Source organism: Orussus abietinus, unplaced genomic scaffold (assembly GCF_000612105.2).
Source record: "Orussus abietinus isolate OABI.00-Male unplaced genomic scaffold, Oabi_2.0 scaffold376, whole genome shotgun sequence".
Lineage (NCBI taxonomy): Eukaryota > Metazoa > Arthropoda > Insecta > Hymenoptera > Orussidae > Orussus > Orussus abietinus.
Genome location: NW_019394557.1, coordinates 26,494 through 51,099, shown reverse-complemented (window position 1 = coordinate 51,099; position 24,606 = coordinate 26,494). Strand labels below are relative to the sequence as shown.

The 24,606-nt window shown below is 40.5% G+C and overlaps 4 protein-coding genes across 6 annotated transcripts; 2 read left to right on the top strand and 2 right to left on the bottom strand.

Moving 5' to 3' along the window:
• Positions 1-255: 255 nt before the first annotated feature.
• Positions 256-5,398, top strand: LOC105694258 (uncharacterized protein KIAA1841). Its single transcript, XM_012414759.2, has 10 exons — positions 256-715; positions 1,119-1,529; positions 1,603-2,107; positions 2,366-2,746; positions 3,010-3,276; positions 3,433-3,727; positions 3,839-4,067; positions 4,309-4,579; positions 4,716-4,915; positions 5,022-5,398. The coding sequence occupies exons 1-10, from the start codon at positions 580-582 to the stop codon at positions 5,138-5,140; spliced, it is 2,814 nt and encodes a 937-aa protein (XP_012270182.1). The 5' UTR covers positions 256-579; the 3' UTR covers positions 5,141-5,398.
• On the bottom strand, positions 5,024-7,338 carry LOC105694268 (required for meiotic nuclear division protein 1 homolog). Its single transcript, XM_012414773.2, has 7 exons — positions 6,830-7,338; positions 6,522-6,636; positions 6,196-6,415; positions 5,667-6,024; positions 5,411-5,589; positions 5,250-5,318; positions 5,024-5,157 (listed from the first exon to the last, which is right to left on the bottom strand). The coding sequence occupies exons 1-6, from the start codon at positions 7,139-7,141 to the stop codon at positions 5,294-5,296; spliced, it is 1,209 nt and encodes a 402-aa protein (XP_012270196.1). The 5' UTR covers positions 7,142-7,338; the 3' UTR covers positions 5,024-5,157; positions 5,250-5,293.
• A 5,690-nt stretch (positions 7,339-13,028) lies between these two features.
• LOC105704343 lies at positions 13,029-21,200 on the top strand. Of its 3 annotated transcripts, XM_012433475.1 has the most exons (13): positions 13,029-13,059; positions 13,553-13,824; positions 13,972-14,909; positions 15,016-15,117; positions 15,216-15,353; positions 15,431-15,706; positions 15,856-16,121; positions 16,225-16,374; positions 16,454-16,639; positions 16,721-17,773; positions 17,853-18,044; positions 18,161-18,438; positions 18,572-21,200. In XM_012433475.1, the coding sequence occupies exons 2-13, from the start codon at positions 13,658-13,660 to the stop codon at positions 20,082-20,084; spliced, it is 5,259 nt and encodes a 1,752-aa protein (XP_012288898.1). In that variant the 5' UTR covers positions 13,029-13,059; positions 13,553-13,657; the 3' UTR covers positions 20,085-21,200. The 3 variants fall into 3 exon arrangements, with proteins under 3 accessions (XP_012288898.1, XP_012288908.1, XP_023288477.1); XM_012433485.2 differs by lacking the exon at positions 13,029-13,059 and having other exon boundaries at positions 13,169-13,824; positions 15,040-15,117; XM_023432709.1 differs by lacking the exon at positions 13,029-13,059 and having other exon boundaries at positions 13,169-13,824.
• A 184-nt stretch (positions 21,201-21,384) lies between these two features.
• LOC105700861 lies at positions 21,385-24,018 on the bottom strand. Its single transcript, XM_023432710.1, has 5 exons — positions 23,923-24,018; positions 22,808-22,992; positions 22,264-22,457; positions 21,635-21,914; positions 21,385-21,513 (listed from the first exon to the last, which is right to left on the bottom strand). Exons 1-5 carry the CDS (start codon positions 23,927-23,929, stop codon positions 21,385-21,387), a joined length of 795 nt encoding a protein of 264 aa, XP_023288478.1. The 5' UTR covers positions 23,930-24,018.
• Between the last annotated feature and the right edge of the window lie 588 nt (positions 24,019-24,606).

Below are 24,606 nucleotides of genomic sequence, written 5' to 3'. Positions count from 1 at the left end.
GATAACGGCTATTTGAAGTCGTAAGATTCGTAACCAATATTTATATCAAAATGTATAAAGGCGGAAGATCAAAAAGTAAATTATGGGATGAAACAAATCGACAAGATGGATGTTTATAACCTAGCGAATACCGCATGCCCTACGTCTGTCTTGTCCGCCATGTTTGACACGATACCTACTGGTTTTCTACGTTTTCTACGGTAAACTACTTGATTTACGTAATATACGTCAAACACCTCGAAAATCGTAAAATTACCAACCCTGCCGTCAGCTACTCATTTTTCACATTTTCGCTCAATTTGCTTTACGTAATAAATCCCCATGGTTTGATCTATAACCGGAAACTCCTTGGAAACCGCTTGAAATGATTCTTAATTGAATATCGATTTGCCGCCTTGCTGTACAGCCCTTTCATTAGTTTCAGTCACCAAATATTCACAAGAACAGAGAAAGTTTTGTATTAAATTTTTGGTAAATAAAGTAACAACATTCCCGTTGAAATGGAATTTGAAATAAACTGTTCAATGACACTGAAAATTCTAAAATGAACCTTGATTGTGCTTTTTGATATTTCACGAAATGGTGCAATTAGCGAAAAGGGAAATTGACATGTGTTCTTATATAAATAAAAAAATGGATGCAGAAGACGAAGGCGCTGAAACGTCGAAAGAGTCATCGGTTTTGGGCTCTTCTAGTAAGAGCTTCATTAGAGAAGGTATTTCAAATTAATTTGATCAGCGGATCGGTAACGCGCGGGATATTCAAAACGTATGCAAGTGTATATGTACTTGGTGCGAAACTCTACCGCGTTTCCTGATCTCTAGTACTCCATTTTCGATTATGATATAAATTGTGCAATATATAAATGATTGTAGAAATACATTTTAATCGATTATAGATGGGTTTGCAAAATATTTAACACTAGAACGACCGGTAGATTTTTTTTTTGTATAGGATGAGCCATTTGAAACAATTCATTTTAACCCGTCTTGGTAATTCAAGTGTTAAGCAATATTTTGTAGAAGTATCCTAACTCTGCTTTCGCTTTCTTTGTTGTATACTACATTAGATTTTTAGTCTAATTGATAAGGTCTCGTAAAAAGATTTGATTTCTGCAGGTTCATTATTTGACCATGATTTTTCATCGAAACCTGCGGCTGTTAAAGATCCCATTACTTTTCATTCGATTACAAATTCGACTCACATTTTGTCCTCAACTAAAGTGAGCTCTCTGTCGGAATTCAAAACCGAAGAAATTGCGACAAAGAGACCTGTATCATCTCCAAGAAAAAATTTCGATAAGGTGCAACATTTTTCCGAGGATAAATGCCCAGAATTGACGGTGAAAATGTTCTTCGAGTTCATGCGAACGGCTTATCAAGTGAACGACAGTGTGGAAGAGTTGGCTGCGATTATAACAGCTGGCAGTGAAATTGACTGGGCGAAGTTGGTAAAAACTGATCTTAATTTTAATAGTACCTCCAGCATTTCAGGGGATTCTTTAAATAGTACTGCAAATCAAGCAGAGGGTAAGCGAAAATTTAATGGATACAACAAATAATAAGTACATTATTCTATATTTTAATTCTATTTTTATCCAAGAACAATCAGTAGAAGTGCATGGTAACGAAGAACTGTTGATGTTAAACAGTTCCAAATGCACTTCTAAGTGTCAAGGATCCCTTTTAATGACTGCAACTGATAAAAGATGTCAAAAGGACGTGGAGTCTCCAAGGAAAAAAGCAAACGCGATTGTAGAAGTTTCTGAAGAAACTCCTGGTAATTCTTCAAGAGGGCAAACATCCTCAAAGAAATCAAAGTTTTTGTCCATTGAAAATATCGGCGAATACAGAGAACATACTTTGGGAAAAATGGTTAAGAGAAATTTGAGCGACATTCTTCATGAAGGCCTGTTGGATTCGATACTTCCGTACATGATACCAAAACCCATGTTTTCACAACCTGTTATTAAAAAATCTACGTCAAGTGTGGAAATCACAAAAACTGCTTCCCTTCCGTCGAATGTCGACAATAAAGTGACAATTTCGCTCACATCAGGCAAAGATAAGGATAAGGAGAAAAATAAGCTCCAACAAAAAGTGCTTGAGTGAGTCTGTAATTTCATTATTTATTCTTTCCAAAACGGACCTCCCATCCTTTACAGCACCAACATATTTCTCTATAGAGTTCTTAAAACGTACATGTCATGAATCAAATTGAAAAGTATATTACTTATTTTTCGTTTGAGTACTTTGTTATTTAAGAAACTACACTTTTAAATAGCTTTTCGTTTTATTGAAGATGTAGCCATAGTAAGCTTCTCATTTTATCATTTCTCTTATTATCTCGATTTTTCTTTGTTTAGAAACGAAGTGGAGATCCATGTTTGCGACGAGGCCAAAAATATAAAAAAGGACTTTCGATGCCCGCAGAGACTTTTAGTGCAGAAAATGCGCTATTTTGCAGATGTGACCGCAGGTCAGAAACTCGAGGAAATGGACATTTCCGTACACTGCGATGTCTTGATTTTTGACTGGTTGATGAAATGGGTGAAGAAAGATATTATTAAAAAATCTGAGTGGCCGGTTTTAGAAGCGAGCAACGTTGTGCCCATTATGGTATCTGCTTCTTTCCTGCAAATGGAACCTTTACTCGAGAGCTGCCTTACATACTGCCACAAAAATATGCCAGAAGTTTTGAAAACTCCGACAGTACTCACCTGTTTGAACGACAATATCCTCACAAGGTTATCTTTTTGGATACAAAATGATCCTTTTGAAAACTGGGGGCCAATCAATTTGTATATATTTGTGTTCCCTTTCGGGAATAATAACCGTTCCGGAAAAATAAATACACAGATAGTATTGATTGAACGTCATTATTTATAGTATTTTTTGTATAAACTAGACCAATTATTTTCAATTTACGATTAGTAAGGGTCACTTTGTTATTTACACGTTGCTTACAATGAAATATCATAAAATGGTGCTTTTTTTCCGGGGTTTCCAGGCTGGCTGACCTTTTCTCGAATGTCGACGCTGAAGTGTTAAAAGACAAGAAAGACAAAATCCAAAGCCGGCTGTTCTGCAAATTAATTGTCGCTTTAGCGGATCCGACACCGGATAACGAGAGAGGGCATTTTAGCTCATTGGCGACTTTGTTTAAATGCGGAAAGTGTGGGAAAACGGTCATACGCTCTGTATCAGATTTCGTGCCATGTATCGCAAGTGCAACGAGAATCGACAATGGAGGGAATTTGCACAGTACGCACACCAGGTGCATTGTACACTCAATATTAATTTATCGTAAATTCGGTAATTAATTAATCTCTCCAATAAAAGAGAGATCGGAAATCAGTAGTTTGCTGGCTACATTTATTTATTTCACTAATCCTTTTCTCGTCTGAAGTTTATTTTTTCTTTATTCCTACAGAGATTTAACATGGACGCTGAACGAGTACGTCGTCGCCCTAAGAACGGAATTACGTTCCTGGAGAAAGGTATATTGGCGACTTTGGGGTGATTGCCACTTTTTGTACTGCAAAGTGTGCGGGACGTATTTTCCAATCCATCGGATGAATTGGTGCTCTTATCATGCGGAAATGCCACAATTTTTTGTGAACGAGCAACAGAGATCCACGCCGTTTCCTTTAGGCAGATATCCGTGTTGTAGTCAACGAGCCTACAAATTTGAGGCTTTACCTAATCGAGAGGGATGCAGATTCAAGGTGAGATGAAAAGTTTAAAAATAGCAATTGAATTTACAAGCCAATTCCATTATTCGACTGATCAACTTATAAAAAGATATGATAACAGACATTTAAGTCCTTTCGCTTCAGGAACACGTTTCAGTAATTTCAACTGACAAGGAATCAGGTATCTTGAATATCTTCGCCTTGCACAGGGAGATAATATCATTGGACACTCCACAATTGTTCTTTCCCGAAAGAATTACAAGATTAGTGGCAAGAGACCCCTCTCTTCCATTTGGGAAATTGATGTGCAAAGAACCCATGTGGTGGGATGGAATAGAACTCGCCCCATCGAGGCCGAAATTGGGATTACTAGGTGAAGATTTTCAAATGTTATATATGCAGTAGAAAAAAAGGAAATAATATACTTCATGACTGACTGAATGAAAAAGAAGAGATTAAATTACATCTAAAGGATTTATTCATTGCATTGAATTTTTAAATATCTAAATGGGATTTAATCTCATTAAGACGCATAATCTATACAAGTTGTTTTGCTTCGACTTGATTTTTTTGTTGTTTTGATCAGAAGGATTTAATGAAAAGTTATTTTATAGAGAAAATCTGGGGAGGATCAGGATTTCGGAGATCATGTCAAATTCCAGGAGCAACCAAAATAACCCGCAAAGCTTTCCAACAGGCATCGCAAGTAACAGAGGCTTCTTCACCGAGTTCTTCAATAGTGGATACAGACGAGGACGATATTACAACAGGAATCGGCGAAAGCAGCGCCGAAGAGGAATCAGACAACAGCGAAGAATCTCATGGGTTATCTCTCACCGAGATTCGTAAATTAAAGAGGAAATCCAGATACTACACAATTAAGAAGTACGAACAACGTTTTTTGCCGATATCTTTTTCTTTATTTTAATATTTCGAAACTAGTGCTCTTTCGATCTTCCTTTATGCTAAATTCGGGAAATAGTTACTAAAAGAAATAATTAAATATTGTTTTAAATTCAAGGAGCGATGGTGGACGAATTTGGAATGTTAATCTAATGGCGCGATATAATCAAGACAATCAAAGAGACTTTGAAGAAAGAGCAGCAGTCCAAATGATAGCTCTTTTGACGAAAAGAACATCAACTGAGTGCGGTTTACTGCCGAAATTGCACTTTACCAACAAACAATACGAGAATACGTGGAACTATATCCAGCCTCTTGGTACAATTTTCATTTTGATTTTATTTGAAAAAATGGATGTTTTCTGTAAGTCGCTCTACTTTCTAAAACATTAGAAATTAACTTACATAATTTGATTGTGTTACAGGTGGGACTTACGTGAGGTTAGAGTCTGAATTTCGAGAACAGCTTGTACAATCGTACAAATGGAAAAATTCAAACCAAGCAAAGGGTTCTGTGCGTGTCAAGGCGTCGAAACTGTTATAGATCAGACATTTTATGGTCTGCATAAAATATAAATAGTAAATGTTATGTTTTAACACAATTTCATAATTAACGTATGCTTAATCACCTTAACAAATATTGTAATTAGTACCTTTCTGTAATTATTAATTTTTCCTCAATAATGACTGTAATGGTTCACCAAGCGATGAATTTGTCATTACTATAAGTATTAACAAGGTTGTAATTATTTTTCAGTGCGTTATTATTGTAAAAGTTACTTTTTTCATAATGTACAACTTAATTTACACTGACGTGTATTCCACTTCCTGTTTTGCTAGATACCGATCAATATAATGTAATGTCTCAAAGCCCACTTCTACCATGATTAATACAATAATCATCCACTCTAGGCGTACATGATGACGATCGCTTAGATGAGAAGATAATAGTTCCACCAATTCGACGCAGTGATTTATTTTTTCATTCATTACCTGAAAGCAGGATTTAAAAAATGCATCATGAAAGAACAGAATATAACATAGATGATAAGATAAATTATGCAATGTACCCTTGTGCGTTTCGCGATACTGAAATATCCACAAGTTTGTAGATATAATGCTTCAAGCTCATCTCTCTCCCAATAAAAGTCAGGTGTATCTAGCAAGTCTGAACTTAGATTAATTAAATGCCTCAAAGCAAAGAGTTCTCCCTGCTTCCTCAGTACTTCTTCACGACTCATTCTAATTTGTCTTCCAGCTTTTAAGTCTTCTGTTACAAACTCTATTGAACTAACATAATGGTCTAATGATGCTTCCCAAATGCCAAGCTTCACTGTCTGTGATATGGCATTAGAAAATGTATATTTTTCTAGGTAGGAAGCATTATTATTTAAAACAATAATTCCATCTTTAATATGATTTTTCTTTCTGTAACATACATATTATAGAACAACCATTATGTGAATGAAAATTAATACCAAGTTCTTGACAAACTGTTGAATTCTACCACATTATCTTACTAATACATACATTATGGTACAGTAAAATTGCTTATTTGCTCAAAAATATTCATTTGATATGCAAATAAATTAGTCTTACCCTGGTTCCCCATATGTGTAAGACATTAATTCGCTTTCAGCATGTACCAAAAAATTTGAATAACTATTTTCTTCATATTGCTTTAAAAACAATAAAACATTGCTGCCTTCTAATTCAGAAATGTTCCACATAATAACAGAGCCCTCTTGAAAAAAAAAAATTTCTCTTGGTTCATTTCCTACTTCATATTTGGCCACTGCATGTATAGCATAGGGTAGAGCTGAAACATAATTAAATCTAGAAATTAAATAATCACTGGTAGATCGATACAATAAATGTTCTAAAGTCTCTTTTTTGAGATAGAATTGATCTAAAAATATATCTACATCTTGTAGGTGTAGTTATTTCCCTTGGCTTATATAAATTTTGCTCATTTAAACCAATTACAAGTCTTTCCAAATCGTATTCTTCTGCAGTGGCCCATCCTTTCACGTTCCAAAACTAAGGATGAAATCAGAAAAATTTACACGTTACTTGTCAATAATTAATTTATATTAAATAGCCTTATAAGCTAACTCTAAGTAAATCGTTACAAGGTTCATATTTATATGTGCGGGTTTAAAGTATAGAAGATTCTTAGTGATAACAAACAATCGGTTTGCCATCAACAATGAAAATGCACTTCGGAACTCACTCCAGGCACCGGAGTCTCATCATCTTTTGTTGCTGACTTTTTTTTCCTGTGGGAACGTTTTTTCATTTGAAGTGCCGAAATATTTTCTTGAATTCCCTTATGTCCTGTTGCGGACAAAAAACTGCCCTTATGATACTGATTGTATTGTCCGACATTGACACCAAACGAATCATAGTGAACTTTTGAATAACACACTGCAGAAAAGGGGAAACTTTGGATATTTACAAAGCCGGTAACGGAATTCGTAAACAATTGCAGCTTTGACGTGTTGATCCTCCCGGCGACTAACCTCTGCACTGTTATTAAAAGCATTTTGTATTTAATTAATTGTCCATTTACGCCGCACAATTTGATCGTATTGTATTATAAATATTTAAAATCATATTACTAAACTATGACTGTATATCACACGAGACATGTTGTCATAACACTACATACACATAAGGTTACACATGCAAATAGAAAAACTAATTTCACCGCGTGCGTTTTCATCGCGAAATAAATATATATGTAGATGCAGAGAGAGATGACAGTGTAGACAGAGATGAGTTGGGAGATTGCTCACGGAGGGGATCGTGAGATCACATCCTGTGCTGCCATCTGGTTTCGTACGTTAGCTTTCACCATTTTTTGCCCCCAAGGTCGGCGCAACGAATTTCTGATAGGAGCTCGCGCACTCGCGATGACGGTACCATCTACCAGTGACCGTTGGCGGCTCACGTACTCGTGACGGTAATACCATGCGGCAGTTGACGGGGGTGGCTTTAGAGTTCGAAAATTCTCGGTAACATTAAATTGGAGAAGGTAACTGTGAAACATACTGTAAGTTACCGGGAACATTGAGGATTTAAGAGAACGTTAATTTTGTTATTTATACTTTAGGTTTCTTCGTTTAAATAACTTTTTTTTTTCAATCAACTTCAAAGTTCAAGCTAAAGAGTAATAATTACTATTAGAAAATATTGATTATAAGTTCGTGTTTACCTCCAGCTAAAAATATTCACGTATCTACAACTTCACGGAAAATTCCATGCGATTTGTTTCAAATGAACTTTCATTCTGCGACGAAGCGAATGGAAGGTTTTGATTGGCTACGGAGAACGTACAACGGAAATTCCCCTCTACGATGTTTCTCTATAGCTAATCGAAACCTCTCGTTCAATCTGTTGGAAAATTCAAATTCTCATAATTTCTCGATAAAAAAAGGCTGTGGAGAAATTATCGATAAGTTACCGGGAATTTCTCTTTGTTTCTGACGTAACTTACTGGATTTAGAACTCTAGGTGGCTTACGTACGCTTACAGACACTGCTCGCTTTTGATGGTAAGGGAAGAACGCTCGTGACGCTCCATATGACTTTATCTACTTATCTACTACTATTAAGTACATTGTTGCCTCGAAGTCGACGTGACGCGGAGCTTTGGGGCACGCGTCGATGTCGCGTACGGAACTCTCATATCAGTGAATCTGTGTGAGTGCGATCGCTCCTAGAAATCTTCGCGCGTCCCAACCAGCCAAGCGCCAAGCTACGGGTCGAGACGTTGAGTATGCGTGCGTTCGGCGCTACACTCGACGAGTATGTGTGAGAGTCGAATACTGCGAAAAATCCTCCCGAGGCTTACCTAACTGCGGATATAAGCCGAGTCATTTCACGTATGATTTTTACATTTCCCTACTAGCGTCATCGAGCGCTTTCAAGCGTTTCTAGAGCATTTTTGAACGCTTTCGAACGTTTTTGAGCGTTATCTAGCGTTTTTCGACCGTTTTTGAACGTTTTCGAGCGTTTTTCGACCGTTTTTGAACGTTTTCGAGAGTTTCTCGATCATTTTCAAAGCGGTTTCGAGCGTTTTCGAGCGTTTTTACACCGCTTTTGACCGTTACCGAGCGTTACTCAACCGTTGTCGAGTGTTTTAGAGTGTTTTGGAGCGTTATCGAGCATTATCGAGCGTTTGTCAAGCGTTTTCGAGCGATATCGATCGTTTCTCGAGTGTTTCTCGGTCATTTTCAGTGCATTTTCGAGCGTTGTCGAGCGTTATCGATCGTTTTCGCGCGTTTCTCAAGGGTTTTCGAGCCTTATCGAAGACCATACAGTACCGGTGAGTGTTGTTAAGTGCAGTAAAGTGCAGTAAAGTGCCGGAGAGTGTCGGAGAGTTGCCGCAGAGTGCCGGAGAGTTTCGGAGAGTTGCCGCAGAGTGCCGGAGAGTCCCGGAGAGTGTCGGAGAGTTGCCGCAGAGTGCCGGAGAGTGCCGGGAGTGCCGAAGAGTGCCGGAGAGTTGCCGAAGAGTGCCGCAGAGTGCCGCAGAGTGCCGCAGAGTGCCGGAGAGTGCCGGAGAGTGCCGGAGAGGTGCCGCAGAGTGCCGGAGAGTGCCGGAGAGTGCCGAAGAGTTGCCGCAGAGTGCCGGAGAGTGCGGAAGAGTTGCCGGAGAGTGCCGCAGAGTTGCCGCAGAGTGCCGGAGAGTACCAGAGAGAGCCGGAGAATGCCGGAGAATGCCGGAGATTTGCCGCAGAGTGCCGCAGAGTGCCGGAGAGTGCCGGAGGGTGCCGCAGTGTGCCGCAGAGTGCCGGAGAGAGCCGGAGAGTGCCGGAGAGTGCCGGAGAGTGCCGGAGAGTGCCGAAGAGTTGCCGCAGAGTTGCCGCAGAGTGCCGGAGAGTACCAGAGAGAGCCGGAGAATGCAGGAGAATGCCGGAGATTTGCCGCAGAGTGCCGGAGAGTGCCGGAGAGTTGCCGGAGAGTCCGGAAGGGTTGCCGGAGAGTGCTGGAGAGTTGCCGGAGAGTGCAGGAGAGTGCCGGAGAGTTTCCGGAGAGTGCCCGAGGGTGCCGGACAGCTGCCGCAGATTGCCGCAGAGTGCCGGAGAGTACCGGAGAGGTACCGGAGAGTACCGTAGAGTGCCGTAGAGTGCCATAGATATCCCTAAAGTGACGTATAGTGCCCGAGAGTGCTGTAGTGTGCCACAGAGTTGCCGGAGAGTGCCGGAGAGTTGCCGCAGAGTGCTGGAGAGTGCCGGAGAGTGCCACATAGTGTCGGAGTGTTGCCGTAGAATGCCGTAGAGTGCATTACAATGCATTAGAGTATATTAGAGTGCTGTAGTACTCTAATTTGAGTGCATAGATTACCACTGTAATCAGAGTACCTTTGTTAGAGAGCCGTTATGAGTACCTATTTAACCTATCTAACAACCTGCCTGACCTAACCTACCTGACCTAACCTACCTGACCTAACCTACCCGACCTAACCTACCTGACCTAACCTACCCGACCTAACCTACCTGACCTAACCTACCTGACCTAACCTACCTGACCTAACCTACCTGACCTAACCTACCTGACCTGACCTAACCTACCTGACCTAACCTACCTGACCTAACCTACCTGACCTAACCTACCTGACCTAACCTACCTGACCTAACCCAACCTAACCTAACAAAGGCACACTGATTAGAGTTCTAATCAAGGAACTTTAATTAGAGTGGTACAGCCCTCTACTGCACTCTAATGCATTGTAATGCACTCTACGGCATTCTATGGCACCCTACGGCACTCTACGCAACTCTAGGGCACTCTACGGCACTCTATGGCACACCAAGGCACTCTATGGCACTATAGGGCCCTCTGGGGAACTCTAGGGAACTATACGGCACTGTAGGGCACTCTAGGGCACGTTAGGGCACGCTACGGCACGCTCGGGCACTCTACGGCACTCTCCGGCAGTCTCCGACAACTGTCCGGTACTCTGCGGCCCTCTCCGGCACTCTACGGCCCTCTGCGGCACCCTCCGACATTCTTCGGCACTCTGCGGCAAATCTCCGGCACTCCCCTGGACTCTCCGGCAACTCTGCGGCGCTCTCCGGTACTCTCCGGCACTCTCTGGCAACTCTGCGGCACTCTGCGGCGCTCCCCGGCACTCTCCGGCACTCTCCGGCAATCTACGGCAACTCTCCGGCGCTCTCCGGCACTCTCCGGCACTCTGCTGCACACTCCGGCCATCTCCGACACTCTGCGGCAACTCTCCGGTACGCCCCGGCAACTATCCGGCGTTCTCCGGCACTCTCCGGCACTCTCCGGCAACTGTCCGGTACTCTGCGGCATTCCCCGTCACTATGCAGCAACTCTCTGACCCACTCCAGCAATTTCCCGGCACTCTCCGGCGCTCCCCGGCACTCTCCAGCACTCTCCAGCACTCTGCGGCAACTCCGACACTCCTCGGCACTCTGCGGCAACTCTCCGGCACTCTCCGGAATTCTCCGACACTCTCCGGCTCTCTACGGCACTCTCCGGCAACACTCCGGCACTCTCCGACACTCTCCAGCACTTTCCGGCTCTCTGCGGCAACTCTCCGCCACACTCCGGCACTCTCCGGCAACTCTCCGGCACTCTCCGACACTCTCCAGCACTTTCCGGCACTCTGCGGCAAATCTCCGGCACTCCCTTGAATTCTCCGGCAACTCTCCGGCGCTCTCCGGTACTCTCCGGTACTCTGCGGCACACTCCGGCCCTCTCTGACACTCTGCGGCAACTCTCCTGTACGCCCCGGCAACTCTCCGGCGCTCTCCGGCATTCTCCGGCACTCTCCTGCAACTCCCAGGCACTCTGCGGCGCTCTCCGACACTCTCCAGCACTGTCCGGCACTCTGCGGCAACTCTCCGGCTCTCTACGGCACTCTCCGACACTCTCCAGCACTTTCCGGCACTCTGCGGCAACTCTCCGGCACTCTCTGGCAACTCTGCGGCACTCTCCGGCATTCTACGGCACTCTCCGACATCTCTCCGGCACTCTGCGGCGCTCTCCGGCACTCTCCGGCACACTCTGGCAACTCTCCGGCACTCTGCGGCGCTCTCGGGCACTCTCTGGCACACTCTGGCAACTCTCCGGCACCCTCCGGCAACTTTCCGGCACTCTGCGGCACCCTCCGACACTCTTCGGCACTCTGCGGCAACTCGTCGGCAACGCTCCGGCAACACACCGGCGCTCTCCGGCACTCTACTCCAGCACCCCGGCACTCTGCGGCGCTCTCCAGGGCTCTGCGGCACTCTGCGGCAACTCACCGGGACACTCCGGGACTCTCCGGCAACTCTCCGGCGCTCTCTGGCACTCTTCGGCAACACTCCGGCACACTCCGACACTCTCCAGCACTGTCCGGCACTCTGCGGCAACTCTCCGGCACTCTCTGGCAACTCTGCGGCACTCTGCGGCGCTCCCCGGCACTCTCCGGGATTCTCCGACACTCTCCAGCTCCCTCCAGCACTCTCCGACACTCTCCAGCACTTTCCAGCACCCTGCGGCAACTCTTCGGCACTCTCTGACAACTTTGCGGTACTCTGCGGCGCTCTCCGGCACTTTCCGGCACTCTCCGGCACTCTGCGGCAACTCTCCGTCACTCTCCGGCACTCTCCGACACTCTTCGGCACTCTGCGGCACTCTCCAGCACTCTTCGGCACCTCTCCGGCACTCTCCGGCACTCTACTGCACTTAACGACACGCAACAGCACTGTACGGCCTTCGATAAGGCTCGAAAACCCTTGAGAAACGCGCGAAAACGATCGATAACGCTCGGAACCGCTCTGAAAATGATCGAGAAATGCTCGAAAACGCTCGAAAACGCTCGAAAACGCTCGATAACGGTCGATAACGGTCGAAATTTTCGAAGACGTTCAAAAACGCTCTAGAAACGTCTAAAAATGCTCGATAACGTTAGTAGGGAAATGTAAAAATCATGCGCGAAATGATTCGGCTTATATCCGCAGTTAGGTAAGCCTCGGGAGGATTTTTCGCAGTTTTCGAGTCTCACGCATACTCGTCGAACGTAGCGCCGGACGCACACATACTCAACGTCTCGACCCGTAACTTGGCACTTGACTGGTTGGTACCCGCGAAGATTTCTAGGAGCTATCGCACTCACACAGATTCGTTGCATTAGAGTTCCGTACGCGACACCGACGCGTGCCCCAAAGCTTCGCATCACGTCGACTTCGTGGCAACAATGTACTTAATAGTAGTGGATAAGTAGATAAAGTCAAATGGAGCGTCACGAGTGTTCTTCCCTTACCATGAAATGCGAGCAGTGTTGGTAAGCGTAGGTAAGCCACCACCGTCAACTGCCGCATGGTATTATCATCACGAGTACGTAAGCCGCCAAAGGCGACTGGTAGATGGTACCGCCATCGCAAGTGCGCGAGCTCCTGTCAGAAATTCGTTGCGCCGCCCTTGGGGGCAAAAAACGGTGAAAGCTAACGTACGAAACCAGAGGCAGCACAGGAAGCGATTGCACGATCCTGCCCATAAGCTATCTCCCAACTCAGCTCTGCATTTATGGTCTAAGTTCTTATATCTATGAGTAAAAAGGAACCAGAAGGAACCTTTATAGAACCTGACATGCGCAAAAAGACGCGGAACTTTCAGTCGTATCTCTTGGAATTAACATTTTCTTTGTTCTCATGCTCGACTAGCAAATTAGTTGAATATAGCATAAAATATTTAAAGGGAATTCTTATTGTTTTTGTCTCGTATCATCTATTGAACTCATTCCTTCCATGTTGGTCTTACTTGCATTGCTATAATTCACTTTCAAAACACTTCACTTGCATGCAAGTATTGACAAGCATCAGCGATTATGCAGAGTTGAAGAGGACGTTAACCTCTATTCACGAGTTGTTAATGCTTCAGGATAAATAGACGAAGAAACCTAAGCAATTATAATCATTTAGTAATTAGTACGTGATTTTCAGGAGTTTAAATTAAAATTGATATATATAAAAAAAGAAGAAAAAGGGAAACGTAACTCAAAGTGAACTGGAAGAGAAACCAATTATGAATTGGATTTTATACTCCAGATGGATTCGGAGATAAAGCCCTACAGGTCATTGCCACCTCTTGTTGAGGGCAAGATTCAAGGGTATCTCAAGCTAATTGTTGACGAGGTCGTTTGGTCAAGAAAGAGTCCAGGAGACATCACTGTAGTAGCTGTCTGGTGGGGAGAACTTGACAGTGCTCAATTTAGGTATGCAATTTTTTTTAAATCTGTAAATTATTTTGAAATAAATCCTATTAAATTATTAAATGTATTTAGGTTATAGTATTGTAATCGAGGATGTGTTAATTATTTCAATGATTAGTACAAAATAATTCCTTTTTTTTTCACTTGTAGGCCTGTCGATATTAATACAGGAACACAACGAGCAGGCGATGATATAGTAGAAACTTATGCTATCAGAACAAATACAAAGCTTTTTGGAGAATATCTGAAAAATTGCGAGACAATTGAATTCGTTGTTATTATAGAAAAAACACATCAATTTATTGGATCGGCTCATATTTCTGATCTTATAGAGATTTCAAAGGTTAAAGCAATAAGTAGGTATGTGCCGATAATAAGCGAAGGTGGCAATAGATTAGGTGATATTCATGTTGGAATCAAATTGTTGATAAATACTAATAGAATTTCAATGATGCCTGTTAAAGAAAATGACTTTCATAAATATGAAGAGGATATTAAAAAATCAGTTTTACACCATGAAGATTTGGATCTAAAACTTGATAGCAACTGTAAAAATGACTATAGTAGAAATTTGTTTAACTATAGAAAGAATACTCCTTTAGCAGTAAAAAATGCTAAACACAATGAAAATGTCTGTAAGTCTATTCTTAAGGAGAAAAGAGCAGATTGGGAACAGTCTCCAAAAAAACCTAATAGTGGAGTAACAGATAAGCTTGTAGCACAAGTTCTTGCAAGAGCTCAGAGATTAAGAGGCGTACTGTTAAAGGAAGCTTGCGATGAAGATTTATTGGCTGCTAATGAAAGATCAATGCTAGGAATATCAGAATCAGATTCTTCTATAGAAAATGAAGCAAAGCTGTACGAATATTTCCTTGGGAAGAAAATGAGTCACTGGGCAGAGCATAAAGCATTAGAAACACTGAAATCCACATCACCTACACCTAGCCTACTTAATCTTGCCACAGAAACAATTAAATCGTGTCAATTCAATAATAATGAAGCAGACACAAAGGATTATAGCTCTCACAATAAAATGAATGAAATAGAGAAAACAATATCCAGTGGGTCAATTATTACAAAATCAAATGGTATTTTAAATTTGAATTTGAAGTTATCTACTACTACTACTACTGCTAGTACTACTGCTAAATTTAATGTACTTTAATATCATGGTACTTGTTTTTCTTTTTTTAGAAACATCTCCTTTGGATCATGTAGACAGTATTAGATTTATAATTGAATCCTTATCGCTGACTTCAGCAGGCTTCAGAAGAGTACGATCTTCATGTTTGTCTCGTAAGTTCCTTTACAATCAGAATTAAGTCATAAATTCATATTTTTATTCATATTTAATGAATTTGATGAGAAAGGAAATATTCCAATTTTCTTTGTAGGGGGAGATGGCGTTCCAGTTTCTGTTACATACTTTGTTCAGTATGAAACAGTATTTGCAAATATAAAAAAAAATAATAGAAATTTAGAAAAAGAAAATAGACCTGCACATATGTGTTCGAAAAGGCAGATTGGACAAGGTAGGTCTAAGGTACAATTTAAAATTGCTTTGACTGGGAACATCCTGATTAACAATGTACATGTAATGTGCTTACAGTTATCTACTTTAATCATGAAGCAGTTTATAGTATATCGAAAGCTTGCCTTCATTCAGATACACCGATAAAATTTAAAGTATTTAATCGACACTTGAATCAAAGAACACCAACAGAGCTCGGAATTGGATTTATGCGAATTAGTGACATAGCGCAAACAGATTTTTTGTCTATGACTCAGAAAGTGGCCATTGTTAATAAAGGTATCAAAATCGGTGAACTGAAGGTATTGACTGAATTGGGATGTGACTGTATTCATTTTGGAAGACAATTTGTTGGTAAGTTTTCTCTTTTAATTGCCATAAATCTTATACAAGAATAAAATTTAACCTTTGTATTAAAAATTAACCAACAAGGTTACATTTGCAGTAATGAGTATATATTCAGATTTTGTATATCTATTTAATTCAATTATTTTTAAAAATAGAAGCTGTAATGTGTGCAAAAGAAAATATTCCAATACTTGAGATATCATCGTCGATGAATTTAGGAAGTAATAGATACAAAAGTGCAACAGGAACAGAATCAAAGACAAACAGTCGAGTTTCATCTGCTTCAATGAAACAGAGAGGACACGTTAACAACGAAGCCGATAATAGCGCGAGTAATAGAGATGTGCCGCAACGTAACAAACAAAATTCAGAAGACCAAATTGTTGGTATTAAGAAGCCTGAACATACTAGTAATGACAAAGTAAGTAGATGCTTCTTAAAGATATCTTAGAAAAGCTAACTTAACATAACCTTTACAAGTCGGTAATAAATATGTGTGGAAATAAATGTTTGTATCTTAATAGATCTTGCTACATGGATTGATATTTATCGCCGAGGGCAGAGATTTACCACAACAGAATACGTACTTAATTTGTCGAGCATTGTGGCGAGAAGACAGAGCTACAAGTCGTCTTTGTAACGGCTCCAACAATCCCTTGTACAATTTTCATCAGGTACTAATCCTTCTACTGTCTACTACTCGAATGTCCATTATGATTTACTCCAACCGATTACAAAATTCTTTTTACACAGTTGATTCCCTTGATACATGGGCCAGACCTATTGGAACGAACAAAGGACAATTGCATCATAACTGAAATTTACAGCAAGAACTCTTTAGGGACAGATAGTCTCATAGGCATAGCAAAACTGCCAGTACATCAACTCTACGTGGCCTACAGAGATCCTCAAGTGGTACCACATTTATTACAATTGAAGGTAAAAATCTACCTTGTCTGTAAGCTTTTCTACACGTTAACATACCCATTAGAACATTGAAACAGCAGCTATACTTTCCAGTATCCCATCATCAGTGTCGATGGTTGGGTTCCTATAGTCAATCCAGTAACTGGCCAGCCTTCTGGACAACTATTAGCACTAGTAGCACTTGGAACTGCCGACCAAATTGCCTTGTTAGAGATGATTAGAGGTCTCCGTGACTGCGCAGTCACCCCTCGTACTTTACGAAACCACCCGAACGGTGCCTTGGAACAAGAGAGATACCGACAAGCCGTTCAAGACCCGTCAACTAATCCAATAATCGAAGACCAGAATTCTGCAAGTTGTTGTCCGATAATCGACAACAATGTTCTTGCATCGAGAGGTTCGGAGAGTCCGCGGCGATCGACTAATATTCAAATTATGAAGACTCAGGAGTCGCAGACTGATGTAACAACGATCGAAGGAGCAAAAGCCACTGATAACGTTCTCGCTCAAGCTCGAACAGAGATCTTGAATTCTCAAAGCTCGGTCTTACATGAGTTGGTAGATAGATTAGCCCAGGTTTTGAGTGCGCCGAAAGCAAACTCCATCCAGACCGTTGAGACCCAAACCTCTACTCCGGAGGAACTCAAAGCATCTACATCTGCCAAAAGACTGTGCCTGGATCTATCCTGCAACAACAGTCTATCGGATAACAGTAGTAATGGCAGTCCTAGAGAACCCTTTCGCATTCCTACCGAAATGTATCGGAGTGTCGGAGTAGGAGCTGAATTTGATGAAGAGGCTAATCTGTTGCCCAGTACCAGCTACGGCATCGAGCACTCTGATTTATCCCCAAGATTACAGCCCTTGGTGGACGATGATCGAGATACAGAGCGAGAACTCTCCCATTCCGAGGAACCATTTTTCAGAGCAGCCGTGGAAATCGAGTGCGCTCTGCATTTACCAAAAGTCGAGCGACTCGACGATGCCATCGAACCCAGCACCTATGTCACCTTTCAAAAATTCAGAAATTCAACCAATGTTGAACAGTTTGGGTCCTACGTAATTACAAATGTATATCCAAGTAACTGCAATCCAAAATGGGAATGGAGATGTGACACCAGACTACCGACTGAGCTGCTAGTTAATGTAAAATAATATTTTAAAACGTTATTTCTTGTTTAAGCATCACAGGTATTTCTTTACGATTAACGTATTACATTTTCAGGATGAGAAAAGAATGATTCTAAAGGTATGGCGATTACTGGATGCAGAAGTGAACTCGAAAGTTGATTTAGAGCATGACATAGTCATAGGATTTTCCGCTTTAGACTTATCGGTACTCACTGCAGGTTTTCCAATAGTATCTGGTTGGTTCCATATCATGGACTTCACTGGAAAATGCAACGGTCAGATTAAGGTACATGTAATTCACTAGAATAATACATTTCAACTTATTTTCTTAAGTAATGATTGTACTTAGATCGTTACAAATTATTGACTAAGATAATTATAAACACGTTACATTCATTTCAGGTCACTGTAACTCCATTAGAAGATATTTCATCTTTTGGAAAAACAATTTCTTCTAAAAGTCTTTCCAAAGCACCAGCTCCAGGTCCTACTGAACTTAATTGGTGTTCGGCATATCCACAAAATACGTTAAATTCTGGTGCAACCTTCAATAATGCGATTAATCCTGCTTGTTGCGCTGAATCTAGAGTTCCAAACAGCCACAATCGATTAGATAACGATCCTGCAGTTGAACTGGGATTTGGAGATGTCTCGATGTCATTTTTATCTTTATCTCTGCAGTGAGTAGATTTACGTTTACATTTAATAATTATTTTCCTGTGTATAAAGTGATGTAAAGAGAACGTTTTTTTATCTTAAGTTTATAACAAGAATGTTTCCTTTTTTTAAATTTCCATTCATTTTCATTTTCAGACAAAAGCTTTCGGAACTACATGAAATTACGAAACGCCTGCAGTCTCGTTTGCATGACGTTACGAACGCAGCATTCGACGACGACTTTGATAACGATTTCGATACAAACGATCCGGACATGGATAATGATTACAGGAATAATGCAGAAAATCCAGCAACTGCCAACACAGTGTTTTGCGACATTGCAAACTGGTCAATGTCTAACAATCGACCTCCGGATCATGGCATCGTGAATGGAAGTCGAAAATCTCACATTTACGAGGACAATGTAAAACAACTGTCTCATTTAACTGGAAGCAACAACGGAATAAGCCCGGAGCCCAATTTTACGGATACCGGATATTCGACGAGTTCGAACGTTCCTTCAAATCGGCCGCTATCAAATGGCCAACATAATACTATAACTAAAAACGGGAATCATTTGATAAATGACGATTCTTCGAATGTCAATAACGGTTATCCTGCTAGGGGTACCAGAACTCACATCGGTCACCTGCTGGACAAGTTATCGCTTCAGTTGTCCGCGGCTCCTCCACCAGCAACTTGTAGTTTTCCTATGAAGAGGAACGTCATTGACTTAGTGAATAGCCTACAATACCGAAATAATAGTGCGAGATACACAGATAGAAGGTACAGACAGAACGCTCGCACGGTTCTTACTCAGACTGATAACGTGGATCAAAACTCGAGGGCCAATCTAGTGGACTCCAGAAATTCGGAGTCGCGGAGTAATTATGGTAGTAACAATGATTTTGACATGTCCGTTAACGGGGCTTCCGTGAGGAGAGAAAGAATATCTACGTTAATTCGCGAAGAGTTGGTAGCTGAAGAGAATAACGACACGCCCGATTGCGACGAACTGTCCACTCACCTCGTAACTTCCAACGTTCGTCATATGGGTACAGGAGGTATTTTTCATCCTCTTATATACCAACATCTGATCCCCGATGTCCACGCTAATGTTGGTTCAAGCGTTACCTGCAATGCAGCGCAATCAGAGCATAATTTGGATTCCACTCCCGAATCAGAGGCAGTCATGCAGTTGGACAACGCCTACGTAGAGAATTTTAATGCTACTATTAATAATGGTTTAAGCAGAATACGGAACCTCATTGATATAGATACTCTTCCATCCAGCGAGGGTGGAGGTCCGTTAGGAAGTCGAGACTTAATGGATATTTCTGAGGGACATATCGAAGCTTTTAGACTTACACCCTCTGGTGTGTCGGAGAACGTTGATAGAAATATCGACGTGACTCTTGTTCGTAAACCCAGCAATGACGACTTAATGGCAAGCAATAGCGCGGAGTCGACTAGTACGATCTCTCCGGATAAATCCTCCGCTCGACGAACTGTCGACGTTGATGACGACAGATCTTTGACCTCTTCGGAATCCTCAGTTTCCGGAGTATCAAGACAAGCTCCTGATGGAGGTAATCCTGCGGAAGAAACAGGAAAGGTGCAACTAAAGACTCGAGTTCAGGATTCTCAAGATTCTACCACGGACAGTTAATAGCATTACAATCTTTTTAATTTGATGCCTAAAAAGGATCAATGTGTATCTCAGTAATTTTTATGAGGATAGGAACTGATTCCAAACTTAAATGAAAGTTCTTCATCCTGATAATTATTGTTTAGACAGACAGTCCAAACGAAAGCCTCTCTTTTACAAATGTATTGTTCAGTGAACTTAAGGGCTTTCAGATTTAAATTATACAAGCAATTCATTCGCGTTGTATTATGACTTGCAATTTATACTTTATGAAAAGGACTTTAAATACATCGTCTGGTGAGACTAACCGATTTCTCTATACGAAAAGCTAGAAGGAAGTTTTTTACAAAGCTCTTTTTTTAAGTATCGTTCAACTTGGGCACACTAACGGTGATGCTATTTTCATTAAGTGTGCTACGTCGGTTTGCCGTCGTAACTTGAAGGAGCAAATTGCATATTCCGTGTAACAGGAATATCCGCTTGTTGATTTCAGAGTTATGCGGTAACAATAATCGACACCGTCAATTTGAAACAATTTTCATAAATGACTAAAATTGTACGTAAAATTGTCAAGTGAATCTCAAACGATATAAACAATTTGATAGCGGAATTGGAAGAAACTTAATTGCAGTTCTTAAAAAACGGAACATGAATCGACAAATGTTTACAGTTCTTTTTTATACACAGTGCACGACTGCGCCGAGAAGGCATTCAGCCAGAAAATGCTGATTTAAGAGGGGTCAAAAGTAACATTTTACTACCTAAAATTTTTAACTCTTAAGTTAAATTAGGAAAAAGTCTCGAGCCCCTTTCATTTTATTATCTCGGAACATGCGTCAAAGTGTTCTTTCTCTGACGACTGAATACCGTGTATACGTAATAACGATATCCGAAAAATCAATATAACTACACAGATACTATTCTATCGATCTAGTTTCCTAAGTACACTACATTGTTTTACGCATTTACAGCGCGATGCGATCAGCGATATTTTTATATAATCTTTTCTGTACATAGCGCTCGACTAGAAATATTGTAGATGTAGAATATTACTGGACATACACATACCGATATTCGACGATAAAATAAATCTGTACGCCATGAATAAAATCAAAACACATTCGATGTACCTTTTAATAGCCTAACAGTTTCTTTATTGAAAACTTTTATACCGTGTATTGGTAATAATATTTCTATATAAATCTCAACAATCACCAGATTAAATATACCAGGTTCAAATAATACTGCAATGTTTGTGTGCGGGGCATCTAATGACGATATCGATAATCCCACACATGAACGGCTTCTATCATTAGGATATTTAATCTCGCACGTATGTAGATAAATACGCCTCTCTATACATCCATTGTTTGATAGCTCGCGGATTCATCAACCATACCTTAGCATCCGTGCCCTCGTGAGAGTGAATATCGGAGCAATCTCGTAATTTCTAAAAGAAACCGAAATTAATTAATTGTTTTTACGCAAAACACGAAGTTTTCATTATTTGTATACCTAAAGTATGAAAAGGGAGACTTTAACTGTTCCTTCTATAATTTTATAAAAATCACTTGGAGTCTAAGTTTTTTTTTCCTTACATGGAAAAACTTCAATTCTTCCTTGGTGTACTTTGTTCGTTGTTGCCGTTCCTTCATCATGCATATTTTGCATAAAAATAATGTATTATTCCAATGCCAATAATCACCGGTGGGCTTTTCGCCACACAAACTGCAAACATCGGTATTTCGCTTGCAACATTTGAGTTCCACTGCGAGCCGTAGCTTTCGTTTCCCTCCGAAGCTATTATCGAATATGATGTTGCGTTTGCCATAGTTTGTGTACATTCCAGGCCTACAGTATTATTGCTCAATGAGTCTATTTGTTAAATATACTATCGCTAATATTCTTGTCTTTTTCCTCATATAACCGTTAGAGGAAGACATCTACATCCGTTAACTTAAATATTATTTTACGTGGAAATGTGAAAGTGGAAAGTGGAATATTATTTTACGTGGAAAGTTAAAGTTCTGTTATAACTTGACACTTTCCACGTAACTACCATCTTAAGACAGTAAGTATATTCCAGAAAAAAAGGAATATAATAATCACATTAATAAAAAACATTAGTTGAGTTCTTATTTAGCACCGTATTGAAATGGTATAACTAAAAAAAGTCTTTTATGTATATTTCATAGCCTACCCTGGATTGGTATCCGTTAAGAATGGCTTTCTTCTTGCAGTAGAAGCAAAAGGATACTTCAGTTCCTTGCATTTTGCAGGAAAACTATCTATAGTGTAGTTGGCTGGTCCCGGAGAATCTTCAATGTTCTGCACTTTACTGGCGAATCTTGCCAGACCACTGTATCCATTTCTACTAAAACTGCTATGACACGGCTGAAAAACGTCACATATAATTTCTTATGATCAACTAAATATAAAATGAGATTAATTGATAACAGAAAATACTATTCAGCCTGTTTCGTCGTAATGATTTCTGACATAGTTAGGTATCCATTACCTGCGTGAATTACATTAAAATATTGCAAGTTTCGATTTCTATCATTCGATTCTGCATAGTAGTTGATTTATCAGGCTACTGGATAATAGAGCAATAATGTAGAAAGAGATAGAGGGAGAGAGAGAAAAGGGACGAGCGAGAAAGAGAGAAAACATCCAACCATATCGATGATACATTACTTTCAAGCATTTCTAATTGAGTCTGCTTAAGACGTAGCAAGATACACCTTGGATGTGACAGCCTTGAAGGATTTCGCGGCTTCGTATTTGCACGGCGAGATGTCAGGATATTCCTCGAGGACGTGCTGCCTCATAAAAGGACTCATGCCTTTTCTCGTCGAAGTGTCGCGAGGCAATGTGCAGCCGAAACATATCCTTTGTTGTTCTTGTTTCTTTACGACATATTCAAAGTCTGTAACAAAAATTCAGAGGATGTACCGTAAAATAAATAAACACAGTCACATGTAACCAAAATCCTCGTAGTTCCTTCGATGATAAATGAAAAGCCTGGATAAGTGATTATTTTAAACGGTAGAATTTGTTTTCTGAACGGTCCCATATTACTTTCACTTTTTAATCGTTTATTAGAATGTACTATTTAAATTAATTATGTCCTACATTGTTCCAATTAGATTCGCTGTTATCCTTTTAGTGTAGAGAAATATTTCATAACTTGTATTATTGTTTATAAGATGTTTCGGGCTGTTTTCTTTATAAATATTTTATGATAGCGAACAGTTTGCGTGAAAGAGTCGGGTGCTCTGTCTATTACGAACGATACGATATAGTATACGCTGTGACAATATATTGGATCGCGTGGACGAAATTATGCTTACGGAACATGCATATGAGCGGCGTATTTCACGTACCGTCACGACATACCCACATTACTCCAGTTAATTATTGCAACATGTCCGTTAACTGTACAGGGACCTCGATATGGTCTATTAGGACTCGTGATTACTATGGCAACCCACGATAGCCTTCCTTATAAGTTGCAGATTATTGACGGAACGAGCCATATCGTTTCTGCGGATCGTAATGCGGAAACGAAAGCAATTTAAATAGTTTAAAGCTGTCGTTACAATTTACATGATTATTCTTTGATAATATCTCTCAAGTTTATTTTTCAAATTCAAAGGAAAATAACCTGTATAAATGAAAATTGTGGACTGTGCCATACACGTGCATATGTATACGTTACAGAGAATTCTCTTGATTATTAAAATACGTTCATGTAAAAATCAGGTCATACTCTTTCCATATAGTTATCTATTCATATGAGGAAATTAAATAGTTAGCACTATACATATGAAAATATACCAGAAAATCAGAAGTATACCTTCCATCTCGCTAAAAGCTTTCACCACGTCTCAGATTACTCAGGATCTTAAAAATGATTGCATGCCCCAAGATCTCGTAAACCCTTCGAAACGTCATTAATCATCGTTAACCAGTAAATTAATCCAAAACACTCCTCCATAACCACAAACATTCGAAGCTCAAGGAATCAAAAAAATTGAATCACGCCGCCATCTTCGCGTTTATTTCACGATGCTTATTGTTTAATAGACCGTCTCATGACTTGAGTATTAATTATAAAATATCCTCCCCTTATGTCAGTTTTACAAGTACGTATTACTTTTCTTCAACATTTCCATAATTAATAAAATGGTCAGTCTCCGTTTATAAATTTACTTTAAAAAATATCCACTTCTTACATTAGAATTCAGTCCAGGTCGTACATACTTTACTGACCTGTTCAAATTTTGCGTCAAGCCTGGTGCCATCTGCCGTGCGTCTGCGCGGATCCGCGGAAAGGCGGTCGGCCGCGCGCTTTTGTTCAAAATAACAACTAAACCGCTCGATACAACTTCATTTCCGCGCCAAATCATATGTAATCTCAATTGAGATAGATAAAATAATTTTCAAAAGATTTATTTTATCCATGAATTTGCATGTCTCTTGCCAGTTTGCTACAAAAGTCACGGGAAGCTCCGTAGAGTGAGTGTCTTGACTAGTGCGT